Here is a 23,523-nt window from a genome sequence, read left to right as displayed (position 1 = left end):
AAATGTGTGTGTTGAAGAAAAAGAAGCAACCAAAAGTGAATAAAAATAGCATTAAAATATATCTTGATTATCCAAAAAAAGTCCTTATTGATCTCCCTGGTGCCAACATGAAACTCCAAGCCCCTAAAAGGTCCAAAATTGTATCATATCAAGCTAGTTGTATTGTAGACAGACATGATGAAACAAAAAATTGATAGAATTTGACATGAGATAAATAAAAATCTTTGACTTGTGGCAGAAGAACAGCTGTTGCACCAACAGTGAGCATGTGTGTTTTATCTTTTTTTTTTTACACGCAACCTTGAGACATGTTCAAAATTCACAAATAAAATATTTGGTTCAGTTTAAGATTGATTTTAGCCAAATTGGAAAGGATCTCATGTTGGTATTTTCCTGGGATCTCTGAATTACTAAAATCTACCTGTACATTCTGACATTCCTTGCCATATATTCCATGTACTATGTTGTTAAATGTTGATATATTGGATCACAATAGCTCCATCTTTAAGTACCTGAGCCTGGGGGTCACCATTTGAGTCTGGAAACTGATCTGTGAGAGATGCTATACTACTGCCAATGCACATTTGAGAGAGGCATCTAACCTCCAATCAGACCTTCTTTCATGTGTAGCACCTGAATTAGGGCTGTCGTGGTATACTGGTATTGACGATAATCATTGTATTAAAAAATAAAATTTCAATATCATGTTAAAAATGTGCATATGATAATATCGTGTGAATGATCCAGTGCCACTTGAACACAGTTTGGAAACAGAATGGAAACAGAAAAAGAAAAATATGCCTGGGATTGTTCAGTAGACATTGGATTATTCCAAAGTTATTAATATTGTAGTTACAGCAGATGTTGCACCTTGTGGATTTTCTGTTTATCAGTTCATCTGGTTACCTTTTAACTAGCTATTGAGAGTAATTGCACTTTTTATATGCAGTTGTACAGTTACTGTTTTCATATTGTCTCAGTACCTCCTTAGACAGGTATTTTGAGTGTAAATCATCTGCCAAAAGAGAGAACACAATATAAATAAAGTTAAAAAATAAATTTGATTGATTGTACCATTATTATTTCATTTTTTATTGATATTGTGATAATATCTTTATTGTGACATTTTTTTGCCCATGATAATCGTGAAGTGAAAATCTGATATCGTGACAGCCCTATCCTGAATCTAACATTTCTCCATAAATGCATGTAGGATTCTGTTTGTGCATGTATTTCAGCCTGTGTGTGTAGCAGGGTTGGAAATTAGCACCTGCCACCAGCCAAATGCGGGTACTTTTGAGCAGTGTCGGGTGAATTTACTCAACTAACCGGCCACTGAGGCAGGTAAATAACAGTAGCCTTACAGAAGAGAGTGATTTAGTTACAGTAAACAGCATAAATTAAACTGCATTTTTCTCTGCTTGCTCACTGATCGAAAAAACCCCACATCCTCCTCCATGTCAGAGCTGCTGACACAGGGCTCTGTACTGGGTGGTTTGACTCAGAAGCATATGACAATAGAGCTCCACTGCAACTGGTGTATCTACTGTTGAACCAGTGTCTTGCTTGTTGCAAGTCAAAGTTAATTAAACAAAGTGTATTTTGGCGTGAGACTGCAGAAATCGTGCACAATGCATGTTAAATTGTTGTGATTCTGACACTCATAATGCAGATAGATAACTTTGAATTTACAGTGCCTCTGTGGGAAGCACTGCAAATGTTTGCATGGTCAAATAGAAGATAAACAAGGTTTAAACAGTTTGGTTCATTAATACATCAACTGTCTATTATTAAATACCCTATGACCTGGATACTATAAGCCTTGATTGTTAAACTATACCTTGTCAAATAATGTTGTTTTTCAAGTGTGTAGCATGTTCTACAATGGGGTATGAAATGAATTTCCTTCCCTTGAAGGATAAATAAAAGACAGCCTACTTTTTTTGTTACACACCAGCAGACATAATATAATATTTGTTACACATAAACATTGTAATTGATTTTTTTAAAAATGCAGCTAATACAAGTTAGTGGTCACATTTCTGTTGTTTTGTCATTGTTCCGCTTTTCAGTGGTTATTTTCTGACAGCTGAGTCTGGTGCATCCCCTCTGAATAATCATGGATGACATTTCTACAGTAAGTTGTTACCAAAACATAAAAACTACAGAATAACATTAAACCTGTTTTGAGGAACGGAAATTTCTTCTCAAGTCATAAGTTACAGCTTCACTTCCCTTTCCATGCAGAGGTGGGGGGATTTTATGTTTAGGAGATTTAAAAAAAAACGTAATATGACCATTAATACTCAGAATCAGGCTCCCCCACAGAATTTGCTAGGCCCCTGAAAAACTCAGTAAAAGGGCCCGCCCTAGTTGTGATTTATTGATGATATAAATATGTACATAGGATCAGTAGCATAAGGTGCTGGCATCTTTTCTGAGTTACCTCATTTTGGAGCTGGAAAAATGCATCAAGCCTTTCTAATGTAAAAAATAAATATACTTGCAGATTTTGAACTCTACAACTCTCAACTGTCTTTCACCACCTTTAAAGGCCAATTTTGACATTTGTTGGCCACTTTCCACTAATTTTTACCTCTTTAAACTGTATTTATGACACTCTTTGACATTTTTTGCCTCTTATAATATATTTCTGACATTTTGAAACATTTTTGTCTCTTTTGATCTGTTTTGATCTGTGATCACAGTCACAGTCTAAATAAATAACACTGGATATTTGTACTTTCTGGAAAGCTAATAATGGCCTAACATGATCACAAATGAATCAGTGAATTCATTGATAAAAGATCACTGTTATATTCAAAAACTTGTGCATATTTTTTAGGAAAATATATAAAATTTGGAGCATAACCTTAGATAAGAAGCTAATTATACTACAGCCTTTGTACTAGTAAAGCATTCACAAGCATTGTGTTGCAGCATATTTAGGTGTTGTAAGTTTTCATCAGAGGACAGCATAAGGAGTTTCCTTCTGGATATGGCGCTCTAAGTTCAGCTCCAGTTCCTCCCAGCTTATCTCCATCTGGGAGAATGAGACACAGAGACAGGCATGAGCAACATTATTCACTGCTACTGGCATGATGAATCCCTTTACTAACAAAAACAGACAGTGCTAACATCTTATTTACAGAGATGTCAGTTAGGTTTTTCTTTGTTTTGGTTATCATACTCACTTTGTTGCGTGTCTCGATATTTTTAACAGACTGTGCAGCTGCTTGCTTGGAGGCTTTTGCCCTCTTGCTCTCTATTTGCCTCAGCCTTTGGTGCTCCTGTTGTTTCTCCTCCAGCTTCCTCTGCAGAGCCAAAACCCTCTCATCCTGAGCGGCTCCCTGCCGAATATTCAGCCTGTTTTTCCTCTCCTCTCTCCTGCAACATGCCAAAACTCATTATAAATATATGTGTGGGATATTTCTATGCTCCAGTGCCTAATGTGTCCCTGACCTAATGGCTGCAGCTTGTGCCAGTGCTCTCCTATGGAGGCCAATTTTGTCCAGGTGGTCCAGCAGCATCTCCTTCTTGTTCTGCTTCTCCTCCAGGATCTGCTCCCGTTTCCCCTGTTTCTCCGCCTGCTGTGCCTCCTTGAGGAGGGCGAGCCGCTCCTTCAGCTCAAACAAGGACATCTCACCTAGGAGCTCATGTCCTGCAGTCTAACACAGGACAGAAAATGAAACCACAACGCAGGATCAAATTTGATATGGCGTTCACGTTTCCATTCACTCACCTGTGTGTCATCAAAGTTCTTCACTCTGTCACGAGGAAGTGATTTAAGGGAGCGGATTTCCTGAATTATTTCAAATTTCCTGCTGAGCTCGGCCTGTGCCTCCTCTAGAGCTTGACGGAGAAGCTCTCGATTTTCCTCTGACACTTCTTTGACTGCACAAAAATTGTGAGAATGACAGCATGTCCTTGTAATAACATCACTGCTACATGCCTGATGCCAAACACGGAGGCATACCTATGCTTTGCTTGAATTTCTGTATCCGCTCCTTAGCTGCCTTTGAGTTCTTGTGGCCTTCTGCTACTTGTTGCACCAAGTCTCTCATTTCTTTTTCCTCCTGCAGCCTCTTCTCAGCATAGTTCCTCATCAACTCAGCAGTCTGGAAGCAAAAATAAGCATAGTTTTATAGATGACCTCTCTTGTTACACATTGTAAATGTATCTGATTTTTTTCTCAGCTGTCCAGTGACCTTCACCTACCTCTTCCTTCTTCAGCTGAGCAGCCTTCTGGTTGCGTTCCATTAGGCATGTGCGTGCCATTGCAGCCTCTTTATCACTGATGAGTACCTCCAAATGCCTGCGTTCCATGGCAGCTGGCTCCTCCTGGAGATCCCTCTCATGCATTTCCTTCTGCCACTGCAGGAAGGATGATGGCTCGAAGGCACCCTCAGCCAGGCGCTCTATTCTACGTACAAATACAGTGATGACTCTTCTCATTTTTGCAACAAGCAAATTTCATTCACAGTGAATTCAGGTAATGTGGGGACTGGGGTAAAGAGGAACAGAACCATTTCTTTATAGCTTTAGTTGTATGCTTTGGTTCATAGTCTTGCTAGAAGATAAATCATCTCCCAAGCAGTAGTTCGTTTGCAGAATGAATAACATTGTCCTCCTATATTTTAACCCATTCATTTTACCCTCTACCTTTACAAGCCTTCCAGGGCCGGCTGCCAAGAAGCATCCCCACAGCATGATGCTGCCACCACCATGCTTCACATTGGAGATGGTGTGTTTGTGGTGATGTGCAGCATTTTTTGGAGTTCTTATCATAAAATGACAACCATGCTGAAATTAAAGTTCAAGCAATGTAAAATAAATGCTCTACCTTTGCACTTCCTCCTCCACATGACGGTCATACAGCACCCGCTGCCTCAGGATTGCTGCATTGTTTAGCTTGATAGATAATTTGTTAGTCTGAACAAAAGAAGAAATATACATACATCAGTTGGCATTATTCCTTCTTACATTTACAATCAGTTCCATGATGTTCCACTAAGGCTGGTGTGGGAGTGTATCATACTGGAAAAAAAAGATACTGTCTTTCTGCAATATGAAGTATTAAATGCTGTGAGTTTCTAAAGGCTTGATTATCTGAAATTAACATTTGAATTACTTTAACCCTGAGGCTATTTTATGTTAGACCCATGCTTTATGAAGAAAGATATGTTGTGCAATTCTATTTTTTAGTATTGTGACTATAATATGAAGTATGACAAATTAACTAATGCCTATTAGCTTTAGCTATAGCTATTCACAACATGTTTCTCCTGACTCCAAAATAAGTCGTTTTCTTAGCAATTCATTTTTAACAATTCCTGTTGGAGTTGCATGGTAGCAATTTTGAGTTCAGTCTGACTGCACACAGGGGCAGTTTTGGTAACGTGGAAGCCCCAGGCAAAGAGCAATATAAGGCCCTTCTTCTCCATTTTAATTAAAGCAAACATAGAAGAAAAAAATACTTCGAAGCAGCGAACAGAGCCACAGAACTACAAACCAAAATGTTAGCAATCACCACAATATAACTCAAAATCTCCACATCTTTGCCTTTGCCTGGAGGCCCCTTGATGAAAGAGGCCTCAGGCAGTTTCCTACCTTTGCCAAATTGTAAAACAGCCTATGGCTGCATGAAAATGGTGCAAGAGCATGTGAAGTGTACACATACTGAGTGAGAAAGCATTGCTTGTTTGCATAAAACAGTTTTTCATATCTATTGCAACCAATGCATACTTTTGCTGTGTGTCTAATGCTCATACCGCGATAACAACAAAACTGCTATATATTGTGCAGCCCCAGGCAAAACAAATAATCAGTTGTTACCTTTTTAGAGGACGGAGGACCAGAGGAATAAACAGAATTGAACTTCAGTTTTGAATCCAGTTCCTCCTTAATCTGTGACATCACTCTCTGCAGTAACAAAGGGTGTTTCATCAGAGATTTGAACAGATACTGGATTATTTTTGTAATTCATTAGAGGATGAATATTTTTATTGTAAAAAATAATACAAAGAAAACAACTGATACCTTGGTGTGTTCAGACTTCTGTGTGTTTCCACATCTGAACTTTTTCATGTTTGCTTCATAGAGCAGCTCCTTTGTAAAACAAGACATAATGTCCTTATTAGGTTAACATTAGTGTATTTCATATGTTTGTCATACAAAGATACATACTAGATTTCTACATATTACATTTTTCCAAAAAAAAAAAAAAAATTCCAGCGTGGTGCTGTGATAGGATGCCACCTGTGCAACAAGTCCAGTCATGAAATTTCCTCACTCTTAAATATTCCACAGTCAACTGTCAGTGGTATTATAACAAAGTGGAAGCGATTGGGAAGGACAGCAACTCAGCCATGAAGTGGTAGGCCCCGTAAAATGACGGAGCGGGGGTCAGCGGATGCTGAGGTGCAGAGTGCCCAGAGGTCACCAACTTTCTGCAGAGTCAATCGCTACAAACCTCCAAACTTCATGTAGCCTTCAGATTAGCTTAACAACAGTGCGTGGAGAGCTTCATGGAATGGGTTTCCATGGCCGAGCAGCGGCATCCAAGCCATACATCACCAAGTGCAATGCAAAGCGTCGGATGCTGTGGTGTAAAGCATGCCGCCACTGGACTATAGAACAGTGGAGACGTGTTCTCTGGAGTGATGAGTCACACTTCTCCATCTGGCAATCTGACGGACGAGTCTGGGCTTGGTGGGTGCCAGGAGAATGGTACTTGTCTGACTGCATTGTGCCAAGCATTTGTGTAAAGTTGAGGGGAGGGGGGATTATGGTGTGGGGTTGTTTTTCAGGAGCTACGCTTGGCCCCTTAGTTCCAGTGAAAGGAACTCTGAATGCTTCAGCGTACCAAGAGATTTTGGACAATTCCATGCTTCCAACTTTGCTGGAACAGTTTGGGGATGGCCCCTTCCTGTTTCAACATGACTGTGCACCAGTGCACAAAGCAAGGTCCATAAAGACATGGATGAGAGAGTTTGGTGTGGATCAACTTGACTGGCCTGCACAGAGTCCTGACCTCAACCCAATAAAACACCTTTGGGATGAATAAGAGAGGAGACTGAGAGTAAGGCCTTCTCGTCCAACATCAGTGTGTGACCTCACAAATGTCCTTCTGGAAGAATGGTCAGAAATTCCCATAAACACACTCCTAAACCTTGTGGAAAGCCTACCCAGAAGAGTTGAAGCTGTTATAGCTGCAAAGGCCGGACCAAATTAAACCCTATGGATTAAAAATGGGACGTCACCCAAATTCATATGCAAGGCAGGGGAGCGAACACTTTTGGCAATATAGTGTAGACTTGTTTGTAAATGTTCTCAGAATGTAGAACTCTAGTGTGATTTTTGGTACAACATGCCTAAAAGGATATAAATGCCAATCTAATAAAGTAAAAATCTCCTAATATGCACGTTTCCTTGAAACATAAGCATTTAAAACTATTCTGTGTTTTCAGTTTGCTGTTAGATTAGATATATTTCTGTGTTTAGCTGCTCTAGTCACCAGATGTCTCATTGTTTTCAGATAATGTACATAGCAGAGACTGTACCTCAGTCTTTTGATGGTTCTTCTGTTTGATCTCCTCAATCATCCGCATCTCTTTAGGAGGCCTGTATGTGCTACTTGGTACCTGTAAGACAAATTCAATAGAAACATGACTTATGTGGTACACGATATACATCTGATTGACTCGTGCTGGCTATGATGTCTTTTACACCCCTGGCAATGTCTGAGGTGAATAACATGCGTATCTGTAACTAAAGCTCACTGGTTTGCATTTCTGCTGCTGTGGGATGATCTCGGGCAGAGGCAGAGCAGGAGGTTTGGGTTTGGTAAGAGAAAACCCCTTGGGCTCAGTGGTTTTTGCTGGAAATTTCTTTATCACATTCCCTTGAGATATTTGCAGAGAAAGCTGGTCCAAGAGAGAGTTGATCTCAGGGCGCCATCTAAAGGACAAATTGGAGGGTGCAGTTATTTCTTGCCTAAGCATGACATTAATTCCCTTTCTAAATATTTTCCTGTACTCACCTCAGCAGAGGGCCGATCCAGTGTTTCTCCACATAGGCAGCATCATAGATTTTATTCCATTCCTCTTGTATCCATGTGGTTAGGTTTGTAAAGAAGAAAGTCAGAAACTACAGACAAATACAATGAAAAGAAAACACAGTCAAGGGCTTTAATGTCTGGCAGAGTCCTTTACCAAGTACTTAGCATTAAGTAGAAGACCCTAAAATACATTTTATTTCATTAAAAGAGCTATCTATGCATTATTAACTTCTGGTGTTTTCTCCCATCAATTTATGGAGGAATTAATTATTATCTGCATCCTGACATTCTGATTTTAGAGTTTTATTTGCTAAAATAAGACAAAAAAGATATTTGCACCATTTCTGTTTAACTTTTGAAATATGGTGGGGCATTTTGTCTTGTTATGATTATTTTAGGGGTGCTGGGATGAAATTTAGGGGTGCTCCAGCATGCCAAAAAGGGTCCAAAATCACCTCTGATGGCTGGTTACTGTAAATATAAGAATGCTTACTATTATAAGAAACTGAGAGTCCTTACCATGTGCATCTTCTTCGTGTTCAGAGATTTAACAATGCTGCTATAACGCTGAAGCCCGATGTCATCAAGGGCAAACATGGCAAGATAACAGACAACTGAGGAAAAGCACAACATTATGTTGTTAGATTTATGGGCCAGTGCAGCCTTGTACCTTTTCAACCCATGGCTAAATGTGATGTTGTAACAGTGTCTATAAAAAGCATTCACCCCTTGGATGTTTTACACTTTTATTGATTTTATAAATCAATTATGATCAATATAATTGGCCTTTTTGACAAAAAAAAATCCTTGTTTATGTCAAACCAAAAACAGTTTTCTACAAAGTTATGTAAATCAAATAAACAAATGTAATGTAAAATGAGTGACTGCATAAATACTAACCCCCTTCGAGTCAGTATTTAGCAGATGCACCTTTGGCTGCAATCACAGCACTGAGTCTGCGTCGATAGGTCTCAATCAGGCTTGCAAATCTGGAAGCTGCAATTTAACTCAACTCTTCTTTGCAAAACTGCTCAAGCTCTGTCAGGTTTCATGGGAATCAGGCATGAACAGCCCTTTTGATTGGACTGAGGTCTGGGCTTTGACTCGGCCACTCCAGAACATTCACCTTGTTGTCTTTAAATAATTTCTGTGTAGCTTTCGCTGTTCGCTTCGGGTCATTGTCTTGCTGGAAAATAAATCATCTCCCAAGCCATAGTTCTATGGCAGACTGAAAAAGATTGTCCTCCAGGATTTTCCTATATTTTGCTTTCGTTTTACCCTCTACCTTTACAAGCCTTCCAGGGCCGGCAGCCAAGAAGCATCCCCACAGCATGATGCTGCCACCACTGTGCTTCACAGAGGGGATGGTGTATTTGTGGTGATATGCATTGTTTGGTGGCCCAAAAAACACTATTTTGGTCTCATCAGACCAAAGAACTTTCCCCCACTTGACCATGGAGTCTCCCACATGCCTTTAGGTGAACTCTAGTCAAGATTTAAGTGGCTTTCTCTTTTCCACTCTCCTACAAAGCTTTGATTGGTGAAGAACCCAGTGGGTAAAATTGTTTTATACAGAGTCTCTCATCTCAGCTGCTGAAGGTTGTAACTCCTTCAGAGTAGTCATAGGTGTCTAGATGGCCTCTTTCTCCAGTCTACTGCTGTCACACTCAGTTTGTGAGTGCGGCCTGATCTAGGCAGATTTACACAAGTGCCACATTCCCTCTTTTTTCTTGGTGATGGATTTAACTGAACTCTGGGAGATGTTCAGTGCCTTGGAAATTATTTTTGTACCCATCCCCTGACTTAAACTTTTCAATAACCTTTTCTCTGAGTTGCTTTGAGTGTTCTTTTGTCTTCATGGTGTAACGGTAGCCAAGAATACTGATTGACCAGTGACTGGACCTTCAAGACACAGGTGCCTTTATACTACAACCACTTGAGACACATTCACTGCACTCAGGTGTTCCCAGTTTCACTAATTGTGAGACTACTAGCACCAATTGTCTGGACCTCTGTTGAATTAGGTCAGTCACTTTAAAGGAGTTGAATATTTATGCAATCACTTATTTTACTTCACATAGGCTATTTTTGTTTAATTGACATTACTTTGAGTAAAACTGTTGTCTCTTTGACATGAAAGTTTTCTTGCAATTTTAATTTTTTTTTGAAAAGCCTAATCATATTGACCATGATTGATTTTTAAAATCAATGAAGGGTAAAACATCCATGGGGTTGAATACTTTCATAAGCATTGCATACAATTCACCTATAGAGAATACAAGTTTAATTTCTCAACTTACTGGCAAATTGACTGTGATCTCCTCCAGATACACATTTCCCATTCTGGCCATAGAAGACGTCGATGACTACGTCCAGTAACTTTTTATGCTCAGCACATCCAGAAACAACATCAAGTATGAACTTCTTGTGAACGGTGTCCATGCTCTGTGATAGATAACAAATGTTACATTCAGGTGTAAGCTCAAGCAGCCTCAAAGCACTAACCTAAGTTCGCTACAGTACCTGTAGATCCTTTGAAGCATCTTCAGTGAAGTCATCCAGACACTGTCTGCCTGCACTGAACCTGTCGAGCAGAGCAATGGCCCCCTTGGCAAGTGAAGCATAGCTTAGTGCCATTTTGTACAGAGGGCTACAAGAAGCAGTTGAGGAGGTCTGAGCTAACAGAAAAACCCACAAAAATGTAAGATGTCATCAATACGCAGGAATAGTTTGAGTAAGTTATTCTTCAGTCTTTTAGTGACCAAATTGGTTGCTATTAAATTAAAAAAATGGAATGCAGGACAGTACATCTGAAAGTGGAAACTAACGGATCGGCGTGTTTTCGACGCGAGGCTGCCACGCTCAGTCGTCGCTTAGCAACAAACTAACGTAAACACAAAGCATCACAGCTCGAGCTCCTAATTTTAACAGAGCAACACTTTACAAAAACAGAAAATGTCAAATAGGATTTGGTTGAATTAAAGCGTTTTATTACTGTATTGTTTTTTCAGGGTATTAAAAAAAAACATTAATTGTTTTTGATCCGTGGTGTGCAGATTAACAGTGTGACAGATCCTTTGTTGGCTGCCATAACAATAATGATGACGTAGCATATCGTGACGTCGGTGCGATCCTTGCGCTGCCTTCAGGTGCTGTTGGAAAACTTGTAGTGGAGACATCAGCGTACAAATGCAGCAAAGAATGCACGGTGAATAACAATTACGAAAGTAGCCTATAACTAGATTAAGGCGGTTAAAGAGTGAGTTTTACACCTAACTGCTGGGAAAATTCTTGAAAGTGCTTCGCGGGGAAAAGCTTATTTAAGACAAACTGGACTTTGAGAGAAATATCTTAACACATCAGAATTCCTGTCATAATCTCATTAACGCAAGCAGTTTGAATGAGCACGTTAACAAAGTTGTTGATGTGTCTTTCTGTGGTCAAAATGTTCTCAAATAAATATTTGTACTTTTTTTCAATAAATTTTGAAATCAGTGATTTTACTAAGCAAGTTTCATCCAGAGTGACAGCTGTTTCACTTGAGTGACTGTTCTTTTACCACCTTTGTTGGCTACACAGTAGCCCATAATAAGAGAATAATTCCACATCACATCCCAAAACAGCTGTTGGACACAACAAAAACTGGAGTGCTGATTTCTCAGGGTTGATACTTCCCAAAGTGTGATTTTAACTCCATTCTGAGAGAAATGGTCTTCAAAGTTGGAGTTATTTGACAGTGTTAGTTTAACTCTGAAGAGTCAACTGATCTAAACTCCGCCAGCTGCCACTTCTAATCTAGGGGGGATGTGTGGGTGGAGTTTCCCACTATGCCCTTAGACAGAGTGTTTTAGTGTTTCAATGTGTTTAGATGTGTTTGGTTGTCGCCTGTTGTGCAGTGATCCCTGCTGAGGTTCTTCTAGTTATGTTTTTCATGAATTGTTGTCATCTTCGATGTGAGACACCTTTGCACCATGACTGAAGTTATCCATTGAGTGAGATATAAAGGCTGTGACTACTATGTTAATCTACAGCAGAGGTGGGCAACTAAGTTTGGCCTCAGGCCAAATTTTTTCTGACTAATTCAATGGTGGGCCAAAATTACATCTTCATCAGGCAAAACCTGTCTTTTCTACTGAAAAAATACTTTTTCATCTATACTAGTATACCTTGCACAAAAACACAATTTAATAAAGTTATTTATTTAAAGTCAATAAATTTGCTACAGGATGTTATTATTTATTTATTTGATCTTTGAGCCAAGCTTGTTATTTGTTTTTAATTCAATGAAACAGATTTTGCACTTTGTCTGTTACAGTGGCACACAAAGAGCGATTTTTCTTTTTTTCCTCCTTTTTCTCAGAGATCACATGTACCAATTAAGTTCCTACCTCAAGCCAGTGTGTGTCTGAAGTCAAGAAGATGCTGCTTTATTTTATTTCATCATATTTTGTCACGACCTCTGAATAAATGGTCTGAAATCTGTGTGGAATTGTTTTTGTGATAGCAAATATATACAGTGCTTAACAAATTTATTAGACCACTACCCAAAGTAAGGTTTATGCCACAGCTGCATCATGAAGTGCTTTAATGCGGACTCTTTCATTTTAAGCGAGCTCTCCACATTTTACCATTTTGAACAGGAATGAGGAATTTCAAATTGAAATTCACCTTTTTATACCCAAATTGGGCTTCTCTGAGAAGTCAGAAATTAATCTAGCATAACATTCAACCACTGAAACTCATTTTTCTGTTCAGGAATGCAAGTAAATAACTAGAATTTGACATCTTAATCAAGAAATATTAATGTGCTTTACTATTTATTCAGTTTTTTGGTAAATCAGTAAATTTGAAAATTCATGGATAACAATAATAGTTATATTTTAGCAATAAAAATATCATTTGGGTTAAAGAGCTTCTACATATTGGTGTATTAATCATTGCAGAAACATAAAAAATGATTTTGGTAATTACCAATGCTGTTAATTTAGGGCAGCTGTGGCATAAACCTTGCTTTGGTTAGGGTTAGGGTGGTCTAATAAATTTGTTAAGCACTATATATATATTTTTAATCAGTTTTTAATCAAACCCATCTGGGGGGACAGGTATTATTGGCGTGGGCCAATTTTGGCCCGCAAGCCGCCAGTTGCCTACCACTGATCTACAGTGTATCAGTATGCATTGTCTCTACATGAGTTTAAATCTGTTATTTTTGTTAGGTAAGACAGCCTTTGCCAAATATTCTCAGAAAATACAGTAGCTCTGTCAAATTGTAAAATATCTAACACTTTCATAAGTGCTGTTAACCCTGATGTTGTGTGGAGCAGAACAAATTTAAATTGTTAAATTTAGCTCTATATGAGTTAAATAAGAACTGTCAGTTTTGCTGTTTATTATAATTTATTCTAAAGGTGTGACTTTACCTGACCAACCTGGTCGGGGATCTATTCTTATGCTGTTGTTGCCAGTAAGGAAAGGTAATATTTTTCCTGTACAGGTCCTCAGTAGCTACTCAGTACACTGTAAATAAAGTAAAGTTTAAATTGAATTAAATACTTTCTATTATTGCTTCTGTAGATTTATAGACCATAACTTTTACTTTCACTTAAGTACATTTTTACCAGAGAAACTGTTCTTTTACTTGAGTACAATAGTCGTGCACTTTTCCACCTCTGTGCTTTATATTCCTGATTAAAAATAGTATTTTTCCTTTTTTGTGAGCCTGACCTTCAATTTGCAGTGTTGTTGATAAAAAAGTTTTTCTTACAAGAAGATTTAAACGGTTTGCTCTGAAACTCAATTAAATTAAGAAAAATATTTTGTAGCAGCTTGTATGAGGGCATAAAGAAAAAAAACAGCAAAAAACCAACAACTAAATTATAAATAAGAGCAAAAATATGAAAAAAGTAAATGGGGCCCACATTTTATCTAGTGTAATGAATGAAGAAATTATTAAAACCGATAAGTTGTTTTAAAATAGTTGTTTCTTCACATTCATTTTAGCCTCATGTGTGAATCAGAATACCAGTGAAGGCGTGTAGGAGTACGGTATTTGGGAGCAGCCCACGAAGGCATCACTTCCTGGGAAAGTGGGAGGTGAATGTTGTCAACGTGACTGTCATCAGTTAACGTTAGAGGGGTAGTGAGCAGCAGAGCCGTCGGTGCTCCGCTTCTCTGTATCATCGGGACTTGGAAAGTGGCCGGGCGGGGGAGACGGACAGCCAACCTCGGGATTCAGTGAAGATGGAAATAAGTCACAGCTTTCGAATATCGCATCTGAACGCCTCCAGAGCCGTACTGTAACGTCCAGGACAACTTACCTTACGTTGTGTTTGGTACATTTTCCTGTTTTGGATCCCAGCAGCGCGAGCTAGCTTAGCAGCCAGCCGTTGATAGTGTCAGGCACGCAGGTACAGGAGAGGAGAGGAGGGGTTGGTGACAAAGGAAGGTGGCGAGGAAACGATGAACCGCTTTCGAAAGTGGCTGTACAAGCCCAAGGTAAGTTGTCTTGGGTCCCCGCGGTCTGTCAGCCCTGCATTCAGTCATTTTTAGAAGATAGCTTTGGAGATAGCTAGCATAACAGCCGCTAGCCTGAACACTTCATACACTACCTCACATCTGCTAACGTTAGCCCGTGTTCCTGATGTTTCACTGTATTAACCAAGCAGCAGCTCCCCCTTTGTTGTTGTTGAATCTTTTGTTTTCAGGCGCTTGTCAGGCTTAACACCGTTAATGTGGGGCAAAGTACAATGAATTTACTGATTAACCTAATAGCTGCCTTCAGCTGACCGTGTCATTAACGCTGAAATTATTTCTTTATGTATTATTGTAGTCACATTTATTTTGTTTATCCTTTTCCAACAACAACATAAACAGTCATAAAGGTGATAAGATGATTATCAAAATCATAAAAACAAATAACAATAATGGCATGATTAAATATTAAGAGATTTTGAAAACATTTTTGAACCAAGAAATAAAAAAATGCTATTGAATTTTAGGGCTGTTGTAATTCCACTATCAGTTTACCAGCTAATCAATCATTGAACCAGGGCAAAGTAATCAACTTAAACGCTCAATTAACTGATTAATCTATTGAATTTGTAAAAATTCTAGTTATAGTTTACTGAAGCTCAACGTGACCTCTGAAATGTCTTCACTTTGTCTGACTATAATAATCCAAAGTACAGCTGGGTGATATGGCCTAAAACTCCTATCGCGATGAACAATATTCGCAGCAATATTTTGAAATCTCTAGATTACTTTATAGATGTTTAATTCACCACTTAGTTGCATTAAACTATGGTCATTAAAGTTGACCTTTCTGTTTTTTTATTTGTATGCAGAAAGAGTAAAATAAATATTAAGTTAAATTTAGCACACTTATTTTTAAAAAGACTTAACTCACATTATTTAACAAATCGAACTAAATAATTCCATGACAGGCCTTCAGCTCAAAAAAAAAAAAAGAAAGAAATAATGAAACTCAGTCTTTTATTGTTATGAAATGTTTTTTCTGTTGTGTTTTCTATTGTTGATCATGAAAAAAATATAATTACTTCCAGATTAAGAGTGAAACAAACCTACACAAAAACTCACCAATCCCAAGATGCAGCTGATAGCCAAAATACTACCGTCTTGTCCACCCATTCAGGCTCACAGCTTCAATTCTGTTATCTGTGCTGATGTCCACTGGACGAATTTCTGACAAGTTCCATGAATTGAGAGCATCCTTCAAACCTTGTCCAAGGAGGATCCTGTGTGATCACCAGGAAAAAGCTTCTTTGGAGCCACAAACTTTGCGCCCATGTAAATCATACTTTGGGTCAAGTGTCTTTATGAGATGGCTTTTGAGCAACACTTGCTAGGGCCATATCTTTGGTGATGTGTTGTGTTACTGCCGCAGTAATCTTACAGCATATTTTACAGATTATTAAATTTTAATTGACGTCTTCCTTTTGAAATCCGACCCACTGCCAGATGACAGACATGACTCCATGGTCACGATATTTTCATTTTATACATCTCATGTGGCAAAAGCCGCAATATATCAGGTATACTCGATGTATTGTGGCTTATACCCCTTGTCCAAAACGTAAAGACACACCTCATAACTGAATGTTAAAGTTAAACATTGCAGCTAGAAAAGGGACAAGCCCCATCCTTTACAAAAAGTTGTACTTAAAAAGAAGAGTTAAAGTTATAACAGCTTTTTTTTGTTTGTTTTTTGTTTTTTTGTGGTAGTTTCCCAAAATTTACATAATAGGGATGCACAATATTCTCAGCATGATATTGGTATCAGCAGATATTATCTTAAATAGTGAATTATCATATTGGCTGATATGAGCATTTCTGCCAGTATTTACAACCAATATATTGGCTGTAATGGCCTGTATCAGCCATTAATATTGGCCGTCCGAACAAATAAGTTTGTGGAGTTTTAGGCTTCATCATTATTCCGTACACTTCAAAGTGTGTTTTCAGGTCTGAAACTTGTTAATTTGTTTATCCTCAAACTTTAAACTTTGTGTTTTAAGGATTGAGTTTTGAGGTCTGATCTACATTTAAATATCAGGAGCAATATAGGTATCTGCTAAAATGAGTTTGTTAATATCAGCATGTCGGCAAAAATCCACTATCCTGCATCCTAATCTTATGCAGACAGCCACACTTTTTTGTATTTCAATGTGGACATTTCTCCAGGATGAAAATTCTGTTTTTCCTTTGTTTTAAGAAAAGAAATTGTGAACTTACTACGCTTCAAGCTGAGACTTAAAATGATAGATACAAATACAGAAATCTGAGGCAAGTTGTCACTGATCAGACGAACACAATTTTTCAAAGCTGTCGCCATTTATGTACCTAAGCTGTAGTCAGAAACTTGTGGCTGATCTGCTTCTAGAGAACTGTGAGCTTTATGTTGTAATAATTAACATGGGTTTAAAGCTGGTGTGCACTTATGACCTTGTCCCAATTACTCGTGCTATGCTCTTCTGGTAAGTTTCCTATTTACAAGAAAGAATGAGCACAGAAAATTCCATTGGAAGTACTTTGCAGACAAATGCAAACCACTTATATTAAGCCAAAGTAGCTGGTGGAAATAGTTTTTAATTAGTATTAAGTTACATAGAAATTAGGTGCTGGTAGCCTAGTGGCTACAGCTGTCTGCTTGTATAGAGACAGTTGTCCTGTTGTCAGCAGCTCCTTTCTTGCACATCATTCCCCACTCTATCTCTTCCTCCAGTTTCCAGCTTTATCCACTGCCCTATTTCTACAGTAAAGGTATAAAAGCCCAAAATAAAGCTTAGAAACATAGTGGAATGAAAAAAAATCCTAAGACTCCCTGTACTTTGTTTTGAATTTTTAATTTTGATCATTACTCAACAGTTGTGGTTGTTTTTTCTCTACACATCAAAGTCTGTTGCAAGCCTCCAGGCCTTGATAACATTTAAGTGTAAAATGCGTGGTGATCTATCACTATATTGACCAATAGTTGGACATAAAAGCTGCTTTGGATTATGCTCCTTTTCCTTAAACAACAGTTTTTGCTTTGCCTCAAAGGTTTGTAGACTTGTATTTCCCACTGACAAGTAACTGGAGTTCTTGCAGCAGTAATGTGACATAGGGATGAATTGTAAAGCCTGTGATTATAGATTATCCACCTGCTCTTTATCACATTCACACACCTGCGTCACTCCTCTTTTCTCTGTTTAACCATGTTTGCTGTCACAGCAGTTTAGCGGCCCATTGTCGGGGTTAGGCCTAAGTGTTGGGGTTCAACCAGAGCATTGTCATACTCATGAATGAGCATTGACTCTGAAGTGCTGAGCTATTACATCAGGGCTTTTTCTGCCAAATCATAGCTATGATAGGAATTAGCTGAATAACACGTAAGTCTGTTGGTTTTAAATGACCAGTTCTGCCCTGGAGGAGAGGAGAGACAAGCGCTGAAAGCCTCTGTAATTATGCCGATCAGTTTGAAAAGACAGCAGTGATGAAAGGAGGGACATCATTTTAACCGTCCTCCTATGCTTGGATGGTGTATGTCTTTTTGGGCTGAGAAAATGTAATCAAAATGTATTTCCAACCTACATATTCTGGCATTTAGAGTTGTACACTGTGCGGTGTTGTCATTTTGCATCAACAGTAGGTCGTTTATTATCGAACTATGTTCTCCTGGAGACAGAAAAACGTTGAATCAGCATGTTCCCTTGACTGAAGTGGCGCTATTGATATTTCCAGAGCTGCTATTTGCCTCCCCTGATAAGTCCCAATGAGGAGGACTTTCTTTTTTGCCCCTGCTACACAATCCCTTCCCAGTGTGTTGGGGAGAAATGTGTAGCTCCGTGTGGGACATTATGTATTTGTCTATGCTGTCTGACTCTGTCATCAAAGTGCCAACTTGTGGAAAGAGATGAATGTGTAAGAAATGGATTTTCTCCACGAGGGAAAGACTTGTCAAAAATAAGGGATACATGTCTTGAACATCAAGTTTTCACATTCTTTACAGGCCTTTAAACCATTTGAGCTGGTTTTAGTTTGAATAGTGCACTTCTGTTTCCCAAAATATCTACAAACAAGCTCTCCCTACTTGCTCTAGGTATTTTGTAGGTGTATTGTGTTGAACTTTGATAGAACAATCTGCAGGAAACCCTTTCAGAAAAGGAAAGAAGCGTTGGAGAGGGTGAAATCAGAGAATCATTCATAAAAACCTTCTTCATCCCAAACAAAGGCGAGACCTGGCTCAGGTTTTTGATCAGCAAAAACGCCTGCTGTCTGCTCCTTTCTCATTCATCAGCTGCAAACTCACAGAGTGACTGATGACAAGCAAGATGTCAGAAAGCTAAACCTGCACTCTTTTTCTGTAGCCTGCGCTCCCCTCCTGTCTGTTTACTCCAGGAGCTGACCTTCAGCTTCACACCGCCTCATCTGTCAGTTTGATGGGCTCAAAGCTCACACCAGGCCTGGGTGCACTCACCTCTATCTACAGGATGCTTCTAATTTGCTTCTCATCATCCCTCCTCCTTGGGACGGTTCAGATTGAGGGTAGATGATACTTTCTGGCTCTCCTCTTTATCGAAATGTCAGGCAAAAATATCACAGTGTAACACGGTACGGTTTTTGCAACTATGAGAACATATGTAAAGCTAATTCCTGAGAGCTCTGATAAGGTCATCAAACATCTGACAGGTTCTAGATTATTGAGACTGAACAAAACATCTTTATTTTAGAAAGCTATGGTAATATAAACAACTGATTGGTCAAAAAGAAAGGCTCTCAGTTCAAATGTAGTTTTTCCGTGGACCACACTCATTCTCCATTTTTATTTCTCTAGCATATTTGATTTATTTCTAAGACTATACAACAGAGAAAACCATGCTGTTCTGTTTTTATTTGTGAGTGCTGTACAGTCTTTCAGATTTTTATGATTTATCTTATTTAAAAAGGGTCTGTTTTTTACAGTTGGCCATAGCAAGAAAAAAAGACCAATTTGGATATGTGGCTCGTAAATAATCGAATTACCATTAATAATGTTCTCCTTTTGCTGTCCTAATGATTGTACTGCATTTGAAAATAATATACAGTTACTGCACTATTTCAGTGCAGCTGAAAGCAAACACACAACGACAGCCAGGACGAAAACACATACAAAGGGGGCATTGGCATGATGGTTGATTCCCATATCACATGTGCAGAGGCTGTGATCCCTGAGACAGGTGGCTGGGTTCATGTCCGGCTTGTGGGTCCTTTTCCATGTGATCCCATCACCGAGTCTGGTTCTGCTCAAGGTTTCTTCCTGTCAAAGGGAAGTTATTCCTTGCTACTGAAACTATGCTAGATGTTTAGCTCATTGTGGTGAGAGAGTGTGGTCCAGACCAGTGTTTCTCAATTGGTTAAGCCTCAGGACCCAGAAACAACCCCTCAGTAAGAAATTGTGACCCAAACTTGTAATATTTTTCCACTAATCAGATCTTTTTAGTGAAAAAAATTGTACACTTTTGACCTCAGACAGTACAAAATGTGACAAATCAAAGAGACAGGGAAAAAAGACATGTTTTTAAAGAGTTTCATGGACTTTTTTGTCACTACTTTTTTTAGGCACACCTTTGTGACACACTGAAATGTCTTCATGACCACTTTTGGGTCCTGACCCACCAGTTGAGAATCATTGGTCTAGACCAGTGGTATCCAAAGTGGGGACCCCTTGCTGAATGCTTTTAAAGAAAAAAAACAAAGAGAAATTTCAAATTTTTAAAGAGGTACATTTTTGCCATTATTGTGAAAAATATCCTTAAAAGAAGTTCAATTTAAAATAAAACCATAGTTAATAAGTGAGATGTGTGCTTCAATGTAGATAATATGTACTAAAATTCCCTAAAATAAATATTTGTACATGATGCTTTGAGCAACATGGTATGCTTCAATCTCCAGGGACAGTGGGGGGTCCCTCGTCTCTGGCAGTGTTATTTATGGGCTGAAATGTTTGGGAGCTCTGATCTAGTCTAGCCTTCTTAGCGAGATAACTTTCTTACAGCTCTAGATAATAGTTTCACATATATGTATTATTTTGATTCAGATAATTGTGATACTGAGTCAACCATAAAATGACAAAAACTTCCTGTGTTTTAACTTTTCATGGAGGTTATTGATGGATTTCAGTGATTGTTGAAAAAAATCAGTTTGAAGATCACTGTTTTTCCTTTATAATCTTCTAACATATTTTGGATCAAGTTATTAGAAAATTACAGTTAACACTAACAATCCTTAAGTGTATAGCCATTAAATCTATTGCTGAAACTATAAACGACAACAAACAACTTCCCCCAATGGTTGAATGAATGACCCAACTCCATTCATTCTACAGATTCCCTTTTTTTCTTTCAAGAGAAAACTACAGACCCAGCCCTTTCAGGAATGCTATAATTTCAGCTACACTCTTGTCCTCTGTTGTCCCTAGTGGTGGAATGAGTTTCCCAAAGACTGTTTGCACTGCCCCACATTACCTCTGAAAGTTTTGAACCTGGTTCTCTGTAAAAGACATAGTACTTGGTGATTTGGTGCAATATTTTTGGTGCAAATTTTTGTTGAAGTTCTGCTGTCTTTGTTGGGGTATCTCCTCCAAGCAGTCCAGTTCAGTTTAGTTCAGTTCAGTGCATAAGTATTTGTGTTTCTACTGTAAGAAGTTGGGAAAGTCAGCTGATCTGTTCTGTCCCTTCTTGTTGGCAACGTTAAACCATGTTGCCAGACAAACTACTGGCTTACACTGCCAACCTACCAAGTAAGGCTACAGCAAGACCAGGGTTAACCAAACCAAAAAGTGCAGAATTGCTCTGAACCTACAGGTTGCTTAGTGGAAATGCACCAATCATTCTTATTACTGATGAGTCATGGCAGCTGATCTCCTCAGTAATTGTTGCTCTTCTTCTTCAATGAAAGGCTTGTCTGTAAAATCCTTTTTGCTGTTTTTTTCATGATTAATTTCACCACCTTGTTCGCCCCTCATTTGTGTCTCTCTTTAGCTCTTCACCATTTGTCCCTGAATATTACCATTATGCAAGCTGAGGATCTGAGAGCGGACAAACCAATTAGAGTCTTTGCAGAGTTGGTTCTGTCTGCACAGTTGGCACAAAGTTGTTGGATGAGTGAACAGTAAACTGCTGATCAGCGGCCTGCTTGGCTTCATATTTAGCCTTGTTTCTGGCCTTCTTTCTGAATGCCCCATTCTGCTTACCCACCAGCCATGCGGTAATTGATTTGGTGTCAGTTGCTGAGATTTAGAGAGCTGACCGTAGCGCAGATGGAGACAGGCTCCGGCGATTGAGGGCTTTTTTAAATTCATTGCAGGATTGGGGAATCAGGGCCTACTGTCGGAGGTGTGGGGAAGCAATGATTGAGGGAAAGAAGCTGTGGAGGCAGAGCGAGATTTAAAGGTAACACAGAGAATCAGCGTGTATCGACTGAGAGACTGCACTCATCTTCTACACCTCATTTCTTATCAGTAATAATTGGTACCCTCATCAATCAGAAACTTTCTAAATCCCTCTTTCCATTGTTGCTGATCTGATGATAAACATAAAGAATGCACTCAAGGTGCCCTTTGTCTTTAGTATGAGCCTCTAAGAAGAGCCAGAAAATAAAGAGCCAGCCCTCCTGCTCCCGACTCTGTGTAAGCAGCAGGGGGAGGACGAAGGGAGAGGAGGAGAACAGTAGGCCGGTATTTTTGGGATTAGATTTTGGCCTTAGTAACAGTTGGCAAGGGATAAATGAGAAGATGCTGTTCTTCAGGAGCTTGAATGTTTCTTCTTACTGGATACAAGAGTTTGGAGGCGAGAAATCCTTAAGTATTCAAACAAAGTTACTGAATAACAGTGGTTTTTACATGTAATTTGATGGAGGAGTGAATGTTTAGGATTGATTAAAATAGCTGAGTGGATTGCTGTCTCATCAGTGATGTTTTTTTTCTAATTCTCCAAAATAAAATTATGGAGATGAAGAGTTTTTGATGGCATAGGATTGGGAAAAGTTACGACATGCCAGTGTTTTCTGCTGCCGATGTGTCTGTATAAAAACACAAGGCATATGCAGCTCCAGCAGAGCTCAACCACTCAGTGAAAAGTTGCTGCTTTTGTCAATCTAAAATTTGTCTTCTCTTTGAACGCAATTTAACAGCCAGTTCGGGATTGTATAACCAGATTATTTCTTGCATAAGAACGTTCCTGCTGTTGCAGGGAAGTGGGGTATCCCCACATGCCACAACACTACCATCAGGGGATCATGAACACGCCTGTTGACACCCAAGTTCCATACACCCCTCTGCATAACCTCTGCCTGTCATGCTGAACCATGAAATTCTGGCACATGCACAGGTCAGAGCTTGGTCCAAAAAGCCAGATTAGAGCAGCTCTGTGGAGAGAAACACACAGATTATAACATCAGTCCAGATGTGCAGACCACTCTGAGTATATTAAGTTGAATCTGCTTTAGAATCCGTTTCACATGGTTAGTGTGGGAATATTTATCTGCATTTAGTGATCAGTGCCAATGATTTGATTGCACATTAGTTTAAGACAGTTTATGCCTGAAAGGTTTCCATCACTAGCTCGGCTGCTGCAGATAACACAAGAAAGTGAGGAAAAAACTCCTGATGCTGGCTAAAAATGAAAGGAATGACTCAACACATCTGAATACTGCATTTTTAGGATGATAATACTTTTAATTCTGCTGAACTAAATATAAATAATGGCAGAGAAAGTTTACTTGTTTGTTACCAAAACGATTGGCTCACTCCCACCTGGGCTTTTATGCTGAGTCCTGAATAATAAATAAGGCGATGAACTGTATCCGGCTGCTTTTTGCCAGTCTGCCAACTGACTGGATGAAGCTGAGTGAACTGGTTTCCCCCCTACGATATTCGCCTCTGATCCTTGGAAGGAGGCCAGAAGGCAGCAAATTGAGCCTGGAATAGA

The 23,523-nt window shown here is 39.0% G+C and overlaps 2 protein-coding genes across 3 annotated transcripts in view; one reads left to right on the top strand and one right to left on the bottom strand.

Moving 5' to 3' along the window:
* Positions 1–2,857: 2,857 nt before the first annotated feature.
* On the bottom strand, positions 2,858–10,696 carry cfap99 (cilia and flagella associated protein 99). Its single transcript, XM_041813368.1, has 15 exons — positions 10,583–10,696; positions 10,360–10,504; positions 8,579–8,673; positions 8,042–8,148; positions 7,782–7,959; positions 7,563–7,643; positions 6,040–6,108; positions 5,836–5,922; positions 4,844–4,932; positions 4,219–4,423; positions 3,977–4,118; positions 3,743–3,894; positions 3,463–3,668; positions 3,195–3,387; positions 2,858–3,043 (listed from the first exon to the last, which is right to left on the bottom strand). The coding sequence occupies exons 1-15, from the start codon at positions 10,694–10,696 to the stop codon at positions 2,966–2,968; spliced, it is 1,941 nt and encodes a 646-aa protein (XP_041669302.1). The 3' UTR covers positions 2,858–2,965.
* A 3,506-nt stretch (positions 10,697–14,202) lies between these two features.
* Positions 14,203–23,523, top strand: part of zfyve28 (zinc finger, FYVE domain containing 28) — a 28,519-nt gene continuing 19,198 nt past the window's right edge. For both annotated transcript variants that reach the window (XM_041812766.1, XM_041812765.1), the window contains exon 1: positions 14,203–14,554. In XM_041812766.1, the coding sequence (XP_041668700.1) occupies positions 14,519–14,554 (36 nt within the window). In that variant the 5' untranslated portion in view covers positions 14,203–14,518. The remainder of the gene's footprint in view (positions 14,555–23,523) is intronic.

This window comes from Cheilinus undulatus, linkage group 18 (genome assembly GCF_018320785.1).
Source record: "Cheilinus undulatus linkage group 18, ASM1832078v1, whole genome shotgun sequence".
Classification (NCBI taxonomy): Eukaryota; Metazoa; Chordata; class Actinopteri; order Labriformes; family Labridae; genus Cheilinus; species Cheilinus undulatus.
The sequence above is the reverse complement of the archived record's forward strand: the minus strand, read 5'-3'. Positions and strand labels throughout refer to the sequence as shown.